Genomic DNA, 13182 nt, shown 5'->3' on the forward strand with positions numbered 1-13182 from the left:
TGGGTGTTGTATTTGTTCTAGTGCTCTCTGGCTCATCGTCAAGTTCCAAGTATGACCCTGAGATCCTCAAAGCAGAGATTGCTACTACAAAATCCAGGGTAAGCAGTACGAATGGACCTTTGCTTGCCACAAGTAATCTTCAGGTATTTCTAAACCCCGTGGCAAATACTAAAAGGAGATGCCAAAGCAGTTGAAAGAGCTAATGTTGCCATTCTTAATCTAGGAGATAATTTATCAGAATTCTCAAACGTTGCCGTCTTAAGAGTTTGAAACACTTTTTTTCCCTTGGACTTCAGAGTTCCTTGGAAGCTGGCAGTACATACTGCTGTACAGATACGCTGTGGGGTATGTAGCTGCGTGCTGGCTCCTCGGTGTGCCGCAGCGCCGGAGAGCTGCGAGTTCTCTCCAGAGACTGGCAGCTGTTTTGTCCTGGGCTTAGTGTGGGTTGTTAGCAGCGGCAGTGTGTGCTCTCATGCAGAGCTCAGTTTGGGAAGAAGAAAGGACTAAAGTAAAGTAGGTCAGTCTGGCCTCTGTGGAGGAATATAAAACAGCAAGCTGTAGGGTCAGTGAATTTACAATACGTATTATCATCCTGCTGCGTTACTCATGCAGTGGGGCCTTTTAGTTTGTTATCTTGGAGGACGGCTTCTATCACTGCCGTGTAACTCCTGTCCTGATGCTTAATGCCTTTTTTTTTAATGACTGGGAAGGTTTTAAACATTACTGAGTAAAATCGACATGTGTTTCATTCCTGTCTCTTTTGAATTTTTCTCAGCTTTTCTGCTTATGAGGTTGGAACTTCCCTTGAGCCCCTTATTAAGTGGTGTAATATCTGGGTACTGGATAAATCCCTAGCCAGCGATAAAGTCCTGATGAGCATGCAGTCAGGGCTGTCAGCTGCTGTTGAGATGAACTGATTATCTGGAAACTTTATTTAGAGTACTGTCTACACTGAATAAGTTTTGAATTGAACGGGTAGTGCTGTACCTAAATACTCATCTAAAGTTTCATTCTAAAAATGTGACGCCTTGTTACAGGTTAATAAACTCAAGAGAGAAGTAGCTCACATGAAGCAAGAGCTCCAGTACAAAGAGCATGGATTTCAAACACTGAAGAAGTAAGTTTTCTCTCAAGATCTGATTTTCAGTGTAGAACATGTCTGGCTTGTAATGCATCCCCCTCTACATTTATAAATAGCTGCCTAAATAACGTAAGCTGAAATATGTTGCTGCTGCTATCTTTAGGCACATGCAACTGAAAGCAGTACACAGCCATGGGGGTGGTTCTCTCAAATCAGTGCCTGTATGTGATTGACCACATCAGAACTGACTTCATGGCAAAAAGATTTTGAACCAGGATCTCGCCAGTTAAATGGTATTCTGTTTTACTCAGTATTGCTCAATATGGATGACACAGTACAGCCTATTGTCTTAACTATAAAAGCTATTGTTTTAGGGCACTGAGGAAAAATTTGTGGTGGAGTGGAAGGGGAGGAAAAGTTTCAGGTACTTACCTTTGTATGAATAGGCATCTGGCATGTTTTAAGTAGTGTCACTGCTTAATATCTTATTTACTATAAATGTCAACTGCGGTAAAATTCCTTTGAGAGGAGGGAAGAATGAGGCAGCTTGTAATTAGGTTGTGCAAGCAAATACATCCGTGCATGTGAGATCTGTGCCTGGTTTTTGAAATCGTGACTGAAAATGAGGTAGTTCTCATAGATGGCTCAGTTGATCCTCTCTGGTTTAGAAACAAGGTAACTAGCAGCAGTCTGCCCAAACATAGTGTTCTGGGGGTTTCGTGTGCATCTTTGTCCTACCTAAGAAGTCAAAGAGGTGATACGGCTAAAATCGGAGTTCTGAAGCTTAATGTACTTCTGAGTGGAGTAACTTAGGCGGTGATGAGTGGGGTTCTTTGTTCCTTCTGTTGTCTTTGGTATACTTTGGAGTGTGTTTTTCTTAAAAATTAATGTCAAGATGCATGCATCTGGGATGATTAAATTAACTGGACTTCATAAAGGGTTTTTTGCATTTTTTTTTTTTAATTTCCACACAGAATTGACATGAAAATGTCTGATACTCAAGGTGGCTACAAACTTGATGAAGCACAAGCTATTTTAAGTGAAATGAAAGCTCTCAAGAAGGCCATCACATCAGGGGAGAAGGAAAAACAAGACCTCATTCAGGTATTGAAATAGGATGACTTTATAGTATTTCGTGTCGCCATTGCTATCAGGTTGAATTTCTGAGAAGCAATTTAAGTATTTTGTATTTCAGACATGTAATCGAGATTTTTATTAACATAAATGGTGTTGTGGTTGGACTGCAGCCTTTTTGTTCTTCAGATCCTGGAAATAAGAAGTATAAAATATAGCAACTAACAGTAGTAAGCACTTGCTTAGAGATGAGTGTTTGTCTCAGGGTTTATTGGTCAAGAATGAACCAGTCTGACTGTACTGCTGTCAAAAAGCAGATCTGGAGAAGCTGTGAAAACACTGCGGCCCACTTGGTCTGCCATCTCCATCAGAGAGCTTGTCTGTCCGGCTTGCATGGTGTGCTAATGCCTGCGGGCTGCTCCGTGCTGTGGCTGGTGCAGTCCAGCCATGCCTGACCTCATGTTTGCGGGGTCTGAGTGCGCACAGTAAACACGGTCAGATCTTAATCGTGTAGTTTAGGCTAAAGCTATGTAGCTGCTGAGGTACTTTGAGCAGAAGCGAGCTCACCTCATGGCTTTCTATGGTTTTAGAGCTTAGCCAGGTTAAAAGACAGCTTTGTGAATGACAGAGGATCCCAGTCAGACCTGTGGGCCAGCAGCGTGTCCGTGGAAAGCTCCAGCCCTTTGTTACCCCGCCAGTACCTGGATGTCAGCTCCCAGACAGATGTTTCGGGAAATGTGAGTAATGCGTGAGAAACCAAGTGCGCGTGGAGACGTTCCGAGTTTCCAAGCACGGGCAAGTATCTATGAAATTATACCTTCTCCTGGTTTAAACTTCAGTGTGACCTTCATTTTTGTGTGCAATGTTAATGTATCTCTAAAGGCAACCTGCTGTTTCCCCACACTGTTGCTATTAGAACAACCCAGGTGGGAATAAAAGGGAAGGAAGTTTTATTTTGCCTGTAGGTGTAGCTTCTTGTGATACAAATATTCCCTTAGCTCTTTATAGCAGTAATACACTACTAGACCAGAAACATTGAACAACTATGCTAAGCTCTAATGAGGACCCTTCCCTTAAGAATGCGTTTGGCTTTTAGTGTGTTACGAGTGAGAAAAATAGCATATGTGTGGATATTTTGATGCCATCAAACATGTAGCACTCATAAACCTTCAGTTCCACTTGTGAAACAGGATCGTAACTGTCAGGTTGGTGCCAACCTCAGCAAGGACTCGGTCAGCGCTGTGGGTGCATCGTATGTCTCGCAGGACATTACAGAAGCCTTTGCTGTGAACCGTTACTTTAACATTTGCAGCCACTTTCAGTCAGGGCATCAGACATGTGAGTAAAGATAGGCGGATTTGGGCATGAGGGGATGTCCCTTGTCTTTAAGACTTTACAACCAAAGCAAGATGTCATCCCAAACAAAATGCACCGCAGCACTTAGAGATTGCAAATAGCATTTAAGAAGAAAGATTACAAAGCTATTTGTGTGTGCATGAGAAGAGAAGCCTGAGATTGATGTGGCCAAAAAGAGCCTCTGAATCTTGTGGGTTTCTAAGTATTTGAAGCAATCATGAAAAGTTTAATTAAAGGCAATATTTTCCTATTCTGTGATTGGTTTAACTAGTAAATGAGTTTGACAAGAGCAAGTGTAACTTGTAACATCATCAATTTCAATAGGGAATATCAAAAGAGGAGTGGTTACTAAGTTGCTGATTTTATATTTTGTGTCCCAGTTTATTACCAGCAGCAATAACCAGTTGGCTGAGAAAGTGAGATTACGCCTTCAATACGAAGAAGCAAAGAGAAGGTAATTCTTTGGACTGTTGTGCCTTTCGGCTGTCATACAGCTTATTCTGAAGATGCCTTTCACTAGAAAAGGTGCCATTCAGATTGAAACCCAGTGTTACTGCTAAATAAACATGGTAATTTTTGAGCAAGTGAGGCAATAGACTTTCTGGGCCAACGTTATCATTCAAGAAATAAATAACCCCCGTTTGAAATTACTAAGGAGTGACTAATACATGAAGAATTCAGTCTGGCCACACCTGTGGGGACATAAGTGGTTTTGCTGCCTGTTGCCAGTGCTTCCCCATTCCTAATAAGGAGACTGTACTGCAAGGCATCTCCTTACCTTATTCAAAATGAAATGAATGTTTGCATGGCTGTAAGTCAGATAAGGAGAAATGTATATTGTGTTAACACCTACCGTATCAAAATATGGTCAATGACTACAATTTCAGAGCTCATCTGCTTATCTGTAAGAATGTAAGTTTTCACCCTTGTCCTCTGATCTGAGATGAATGAAGAACAGGTTAAAAAAATTCGTATCTACGTAGCAGGCTAATTTAGGCAAAAGTTTTCTGGGCTTTACTTTTTTAATAGATAATAGCTAACTCAACGGTTTAGAAAGTACCTGTATTTTTATGGATAAATACTCTAGTTAAAGAAAAAAACCTACCAAGCAATATTTAGACTTTGGCTGGTCTAGTCCTTGTTCAGTGATGTAACCATCAGTGGTGGTGATTTCAATTTTAACTGCTCTAAAGGGACTTTGCCATTCCAGAAAAACAAACTTCAGATGCACGGTACAATCTGTACTTGCGATACGTGCAAAGAGAAGGATTTTTCTCCGGTCCTTGGTTAGACATAAGAGCTTTAAGGCTGAGGTTACTCATAATGTTCTTATTTTAGTATATTGGCATGGTCAATAGGCCCTGTTTCTCAGTGGTATAAAATTTGATCTGTATCTGTGGCAGTTGTCAAAGACTGTGTGTGCCCAGCTGCTTTTTGACATGAGCTTACGCTTTTCTTCCTAGATGGAGGAATTTTATCAAAACTGTCTATTTTGCCAATCCAAGATGAACGTCTACCTTGACATTCAAATCTTTCTGTGTCTTTTAAAAACAACGCTAATATTATTAACCCCCCAGGTGCAGTAGTTAATTTTTCGATGTTAAAACTGCTCTTTACTTCGAAGCTTTGCTCACGATTGCAATTGAATTCACACTGACTTTACATCTTCAGATTGAAGTGGAGCACTCTTACTTCAGCCTGTATCTTTTTCCAAGGAGGGGCGAGTGAATAATGACAAACCTGAGAAGATAATTAATATGCTCTTTAAAAAGAGACAGGACTTTATAAAGGCAGCACAATAGTTCACTTGAAGTAACGATGAAGGGCGTACAACTCCGTCTTGCAGTTAAAGAAGGTTTGATACCTCATGTCTGTCTTAGATTATCTATAGATTTTCTCAGAGTTTAAAAAACATTATCATGAGGAAAGATGGGTCTGAATAGGCATGAATAATTGATGCTAAAATGAAAAGGTCTCCAGCTATCAGAGCACTGTGGTTTTGGCATAGTCTTTAGTAGGAGCTGCAGAAACAAATACCTTCACTGGTTTTAAGCTGGAACAATACTATGGATATAGTGACTCACAAGGAACCTTCTGCTCCTGCGAAAATTCTTCCTTGTGATGTTAGAAGTGTTTCCTGTCCTCGCAGCACAGTATTACAATGTTCCAAAAACACAATAGAAGAGCAAGTACATTGCCCATGCACGTATTATGAAGGGAGCCAAAAGGCAGAAATACATCTATCTTATTAGCTCTGCATTATCTGGAAAGGTAAAACTTAAGGCCTTGAAATCAATATGATCCCATATTAATTAGGTTAGAACTACTGGATTTGTAAAGGGCTGATGATTTTGAAGCTGGACTGTAGCAGACACTGTTTATAGTATTGTTGTGGACCAGAGCAAAGGCACGGATGTAGGTGAATATCCTGCTGAACTTCACCACGCCAGAACTGTCAGGGTAGAATTCTGCGTGTTCCCTTACCCACCACTAAGTGCTTTTCTTTCACAACCCGGTGAGACGAGAGCCCTAGAGCAGATAATGGTAAACCTGCAAAAAAGAACGAACGGCAACCGCAGTGACAAACTTTTAGCTTCATTGGTTTGGTAACTGGTAATGGGTATCACGTCAAAAGAGGTGTCAGTGCTACGTCTTAACAAGGAGATAGCTACTGCAGCACAAATGTAGTCAGAGACGCAATTAAATTATGTTGTACAATTTCAGACATATTGTAGTAACTCAGTTGTGTAGCACTTGCACTCTGTGCACTGTTTTAGTTCCTTTAACAGTTAAACTTTCAGTTTGGGTTTTGTGTGACAGGGTGGTAACTCTGGGCTGTTAAAAGTATATTTTATAATCTCCTAAGATGGAATATTTCAATGTCACATTTAGCAGCATTGCAACACTGGTGGGTATTTGGCTGGTCAGTTTAGACCACACCTCCCACTTTGATTTTATTTTTTTTTTTTCTGAAGAACAGAGGCTGATCTGATATAGGATTGTTATTTATTGGTTGTGGATGCACATCGTAATGTACGCTTCTGTGGAGATGCATGTGCTCTGAACGATCTCCAAAGAGACTAAAAATTTTCCATGTTATGCCTATATCACAGATGAGTACCAGCTTTCCCCAGTAAAAAAAAAAAAGACTTGATATGGCAATGAATAAATCATCTAACTACCTTTTCCAAGTAAAAAGAAAACAGTTAAATAAAACTTGAACTTCCTGTTCTGTATTTTGTTCAGTCTTGCAAGCTAGTGGCCATTCAGAAAGATGGTGTGACCCAAGCCCAGCATTGCTGGTTTCTTTGGAACGCAAACCTAGCATGCCTCGGCAGTGATACAGTTCAGGCTCGGTCAGTGAATGCTGAAGGGCTGGAGTTTTCAGCCAAATGCCAGAACGTCTGCAAAGCATTTCTTTTGTAATGATGCTGTTTTGTTGGAAAAAGAGAATACATAAACCTCCTTTTAACTGAGAAGGGGAAAAAGAATGATCATTCACGAAGGGTAAAACTTGAGGTTAGTTTAACAAAGCTTTTAGACTCGGAAATGCATAGAGAACAAATTCCAGTGGAAAAGCCATATCCATGCAAGTGTATGCCAAAAGTGATCAGATTAATGCCAGCCAATCCTCTTAAACTCATATCCCTTCAAAATGCACAGAGGAATTCTTGGATTATGAATTAATGCCACTGTTAATTCTTCATTGGAGCACAGGGTTGCACTTAATCAGGCACTCAAAAACAAAACAGGTCCTAAGAAGACCTAAAAATAGTTGAGCTGAATATCTATCAATTATGGAACTTTAATTAGACTAAGCAACGTACTGTGGGAAATGGGTTTGCAGAAAGTGAGGCTTCTCTTCAGAAAGGTGCTCTCTAGTCTATCTCCTGTGATGGAGGAGGCGGCTCAGTCTGTGTGAGCCTAATCCTTCACAGGCTCTCTCGGGGCTCGAGTTCCTCTTGGTCTCCGGAGCTTGGGAGACAAAGCTTTATTCTTCAAGGCCATTCAGCTGTCGTGTAGCTGCTGCTGCCCAGATCTGCATCTTATTACTTACTCCACACACTTTGATTTTGCTAGTTGGCATTCAGTTTGCTCGGTGCCTGCATGTGTGCTGGTTTGCTGGTGGAGGTGTGCACCATCCTGTGCACTTCTGTAGCATAAACCGAATTCTGGAGAGAGATGAATCCATATTAGTACCTGCGACTATTTGTTGTGCCCAATTTAAGTCCAGTAATTCTGTCACCGGATCACAAAGCCCTTTTCAAAGGGCAATGAATATTGGACTTTCATGTTACGTGTACAGCATTTCGCTTCTGTTTCTTACGTATTTACTGAACCTGAGTGAGAGATTAACCTGAGTTAATCACGTGAAGGGGTATGTATGCCTTGGCTTTCTGGTCTTCAGTCAGGTGAATTATTTTTGCAAATATCTTGCCTTATATTGCAAGATACTTTTCCTCCTTGTTTGCTTTCTAAGCTTTTGTAGTTTCTCCACCCCGGCCCATTCTGCCCTCCCCATTCCCTGCTCCCCACTCAATCATTTTTGGTTGTGCAAGTTCCAGAAATGCAAGTCTTTGGTAACTCTTATTCAACTTCAGCTGTACTATTGTTTCCCACCAAACTACTGTGATCACCCTGTCAGGTCATAAAGAGTTGTAGGTCAGTGAGTCCAAAGGAGACAGCTTCCTTTGGGAAGATTGACATTACTGCCCTTGGTTCTGTGTCCTGGCCTGCTGCTGGTTTTTTGCTTCCCTCTCTATGTTGCACTGCAAAGTTGATCATTTGTGGAGCTAACTGATGAGCAGCTCAGATACTTGGGAAATCGGGAATGGGCAGATAGTTGGAATGAGCAGCCTCCTTACCTGCCACGAGCTGTGCTATCCTCTGTGGTCAATCAAAGCTCTTGCTAAATTTGAGACCTGTATTGCTGTTGCTTTTAGTAGTCATCTTCCTGCTTGAGATAACGTGCTGAAGGATTAGTGATACAGACTTCAAACTGAAATCTGGAATGCTACCTCTAATGAAAACAGACTTTAAATTTCATGCAAATCAGTGGCTCTGGATGTAGGTAGGATCCTATTGCCTCTTCATCTCTTCACATCCTCAGGTGCACGTTGCAGCAGAAGTAGCCTAGCTCTTTAACGTGTCCCAAATGCTTAGTGTTGAGTCAATAGCTGGATTCTTCCAGTAGCAGCATGCGTATGATTAACTTCCTCATTGTAAAGACAAAATTAGTTTCTGAACTTTTGAGTAACCGCTGATCTTTATCAGCCTGTCTGAATCGTATACGGAGAGTATACAGTTCTTTTTTATAAAACTGATTAAAGATCAGATATTTACCGCATGATACTCTCCACACCAAGTACTGTGAGGTCATTAGCTGTAAGGCATATGAAACACCCTGTAGTATATCTGACAGCTTTTTCTGAGATCCAGAATTTCTGTTATACTATTCCCTGACTGGTGGACACTGCAGGTTAGCTAGAGACTTAGCGCACCATTGGGAGCAAACCTGAATTAAAATCCCATTCTGCATGTCAGCCTCCTGGTAGTGCCATCACTTGACAGTGCCCTGGTAAGGAGGGTATGAGGGTGAGGGTAGTTGCCCCTGAGCTCGAGAGCCGCCTTCAGGGGAACGGAAGATGTGGTTGGTCGTGGTTCACCTTTGTGTGTCTGTGGAGCCGCAGCTCAGACACTCCTCATGGAATAACTGCTTTCTTTTTGCTGCAGAATAGCAAACCTGAAAATACAACTGGCTAAGCTTGACAGCGAGGCTTGGCCTGGCGTGCTGGACTCTGAGCGGGATCGTCTAATATTAATTAATGAGAAGGAGGAGCTTTTAAAAGAAATGCGGTTTATTAGCCCCAGAAAATGGACTCGAGGAGAGGTGGAGCGACTGGAGACGGAGAGAAGACGCCTAGAGGAAGACCTTCAGGCTGCTAGAGACACTCAGAGCAAAGCTCTAACTGAGAGGTAGGTTACTGGGCATAGGACACAGCTTGCCTTGTTGGACAAGAGGTCATCGGGAGCAAGCAGCAACATCCCCTGGCTGAATGCTGATAGCCGTGTGCCCTCAGATCTTCAAGACGACCGTTTCTACTTATAAGGTTTCTGAAATCATCTCCCAAAAGAAACTGCCTTCAAGTCTTACTCCCCAAGTGGGGAAGGGTTGTTTGTTGTTCCTGCAAATGGATCCTCTATGAGAATGTAAGAAATGCTCAAAATAGCCCAGTATAATGTTAGTGTACTATAATGTTTCTGTATGCAGCCAGCTCCTCGCAGCAGCTTCTACAGTTGCTGTGCAGTCTGGAGCTTGGTAAATGTCAACAGATGGAATTTTAAATTTTTTAAATTTGTTGTTTGTTCTGAGCATCCTTATATGTGATTCCTGTAGGAACTAGTATTTGACAGGGCTGTGGGAGTTGCGTGGAATATCCTGTGAATCTGAACTAGCTGAAAAAAATGCCAACTATCCTCCCTAATTTTACTTGTGTTGCTGAGGGAGATCTCATGGGAATGTACAGTGAGGATGAATACTGCATTAGGCATTGCCCACAAGCGCTTTACAATCTGCATGTATTAATGTAGGCTATGGCAATGTTACTTTTAGCTGCAGTCTCTTGAATATATATAGAATAGGCATGTTGCATTCACTCTCTCTGAGGCTCTATATTTTCATTTCTTCTACACGCTCAGTGTCCAGGCTACACCAATTTTCTACATAGTCTTTTCATGGTTTTATCATGCTGGAAAAATTGTAGGCATCTCACATGTTTCAGCTGCAGGACTTTTACCAGCCTGAAATATCTGTGGTTTGGCAAATGTTTCTGGTCTTGCCTTAAGATGAGCACTTTTTATTTGTGATGGTCCTGTTCTAGTGTGCCAAAGGAAGAGCATGTTTCTGGAGAAGGATTTCTTGTCTGAAGGCCTGTTAAATTAGAGGATGAGCACCCATGTGCACATGTTTGTGTCTCAAACCAATTCAGGTGTGAAATAAAACTGAGATGTTGCTAAAGTTCATAATTCGTGTAAAGCCATAATGAGATGATTAATAACTAAATCACATAAACCTTAGTCATCCGTGGGCCTTACTGAAAGCAAATGAAAGCATTTACACCTTTATTGGCACAGTAAGTATAAGAACACAATAGTGTATAGCGAGCAAAATCTGCTGGACTTTTTCTGAGGCGTGATCCTAGAAACATTAACTTGTACAGTATCAGGTGTAATTATTTTCCCTGTTGTAAATGTTTTCAGGATTGAGTTCCACATTTTAAGAGTGTTGAAAGTTGGTCAACACCTACGCATCTTGACCAAATTCTGTCCCACGTTATACTGTGTATTCTTGTCAACCTTTGTAGGATTTTGTAGAAAAAATAGAATTTTCCTTTACTCCTCATTTTAAATAGTAAAAGCTACTTTAGCTCATCTTTTTCTTCCATCTTCTCTTAGATTGAAGTTGAATAGCAAAAGAAATCAGCTAGTCCGAGAACTGGAAGAAACAACACGATTAGTTGCAATGTTGCACACTCAGCTGAAAAGGTATGTAACCTTTTACAGAAGTTGTAGGTGCTTTAACTGCACGTGGTGTAGATGTCTTTCTCCGCTAACAATTTCATCTCCCAACTGAGAGGTCTGAAAGGCCTTTCAGTTACAGCAGTGACCTAAGACCCCTGTATAGTCAATGGAAAGAGAAGCCTCGAGGATTATAAGTCCCACTCAGTTGAGATGGTTGCTTTTGAATGGGATAAATAACCCTGTGGTGGTGCCTCTGTCTGACAACAGAAGGAGTTCCCACAGTCCCTTCTATTTTGGATATGTAACATTTAGGTGACTAAGGATAGCTGAGATTTTTTTACTCATTTTGAATTACTGAAGTATTATGTTAATAAAGTATGTTAAAGACAGCTTAACACTCACACAGCAAGTGAAGTGAGTCTTAGTAATGCAACTACATGTTAATGTATGAGTGTCATGATAGTATTGCTCTAGATTAATTCAAAGTGTGCTGTTGCTTGCAATGTAGACAATGTATTGAGAAATCCCTGAATCTGTTGTGGGTCATACAGTACGTAGAAACGTTTCTGCACTCCTAATGCGGTCTGGTTGTTCAGGCTGCAGTTCTGGAAGAGCATATGATTACTGTTTCCAGACAAATGCATGACTGCAGGCAGTAAGGCCAAATCATCATTAGCTAAAACTATGGTTTTATCTTTTTGATTAGGAAGAGAGTTTGGTGGGGTTTTTGTTTTGTTGAGGTTTTTCCTATCAGTGTGTACTGAATTTACTCTGTTTGTAGCTTCTGCTCCACTTGGATTCTGTTTCATTTTGTGAAGATGACACGGAAAAGACTGGAAAGAAATCATAGTGCAAGACTGACATGTAAATAAGCCACCATGGAGAATAGCTAACTGTGATGCTCTTATGCAGTGGAAATGCATCATATTTTCATTTCGTCTAGCTGATTAGGGATCTTTTGAGGTGACCAAGAAGCATGTGAAACTAATTTCTTCCTAACTATGTGCCCAGTGTTCTTGGCATGCTCCTTCACGAGAATAAGCATTTGTTATTAACCCCATAATGTGAAATGTCTGGCATTCAAAGGTATGCACAAAATTAAGTTGAGCCCGATTTGTTGATAGGGAAAAGATTAACTAAAACCCCCTCCCTTTTGATGGTGAAATACACCGAAAAGCTGTAAATTTATTAGTCCTCAACAGATCTATATATACTGCCAAAATGCAAAAACATTTATCGTCTGTCAGTTATGTTTCACCCAAAAGCTTTTTTGAAGAACTGTGATGCAGGGCGCATCTGTCATACAAATGCAGAAGACATGTTGTGCCAAAATTATACTAAATTCTGCATACTTGCCTTTTTTGCGTAAGGTCATGGGCATAATTATACGAATGCAGCTTCTAGCTTTTACCCCATAAATAATAATTAAGGGATTATTAGGCTTATTAACACCCTCACTGTTTTTCAGTGGGGCAACTTAAGCCACTTTTACATATGCAGAGATTTTTCAATAGCTAATCTATATCTGAAGTGAGGGTTACGGGTCTTTAAACAGTAACGAGCAAGGTATTTAATATCTGGAGCAGGGGTGTTGGTTTAAATGGCTTTTCTAGGGATGGTATATGTTTTAGTTGATATTGGAGGATTTGTTGGGTCTTCCGAGCAGAAAAGAGCGTGCTGTGGTGTCTGGGCTTTCTCGTCTGAACAGACTTCTATTCAGCACCTGCTTAAAATTAATTTTGTTGTCAGTTATGTTCTGAAACTAGATCTCTAGGGATAAATAATTTGTGTGAACTGATTTCACAGCCCAGCCCTAACTCTTTCCCTTGCTCTCCTGGCTCTGGATTCCATGTAGCAGTCTTTCACGTAGGTAAATCCTGCCAGTTTTCTGGTAACTGCTGGCTGTTGTGATCTCTGGGGGCCAGCTCCAGGCAGCTGTGATATTGCCTTTTGGCTGGAGGTCCAAGATTGAGGCAAATGGAAGAAAATTTCCATATGGACAGACAGTTGGTTGCCATAACTTCATCTTACTGCATGGTCTGGTTGGTTTTTGTGGTTTGCTTTGGAGATTAACAGGAACTATAGGGTTTTTTTTCAGGCAGATGTGGGAGGAGAATGTTGACGCTAATTTTAATTGATTTGAAACTATT

General features: G+C 41.0%; 1 protein-coding gene across 1 annotated transcript in view; it reads left to right on the forward strand.

Annotated features, from left to right (window-relative positions):
* Positions 1-13182, forward strand: part of WWC1 (WW and C2 domain containing 1) — a 73744-nt gene that overhangs the window by 42968 nt on the left and 17594 nt on the right. The window contains exons 4-10 of the mRNA XM_059825230.1: positions 22-98; positions 1038-1117; positions 2056-2185; positions 2746-2892; positions 3892-3965; positions 9245-9487; positions 10967-11056. Of these exons, the coding sequence (XP_059681213.1) occupies positions 22-98; positions 1038-1117; positions 2056-2185; positions 2746-2892; positions 3892-3965; positions 9245-9487; positions 10967-11056 (841 nt within the window). The remainder of the gene's footprint in view (positions 1-21; positions 99-1037; positions 1118-2055; positions 2186-2745; positions 2893-3891; positions 3966-9244; positions 9488-10966; positions 11057-13182) is intronic.

Source organism: Gavia stellata, chromosome 16, assembly GCF_030936135.1.
Source record: "Gavia stellata isolate bGavSte3 chromosome 16, bGavSte3.hap2, whole genome shotgun sequence".
NCBI lineage: Eukaryota > Metazoa > Chordata > Aves > Gaviiformes > Gaviidae > Gavia > Gavia stellata.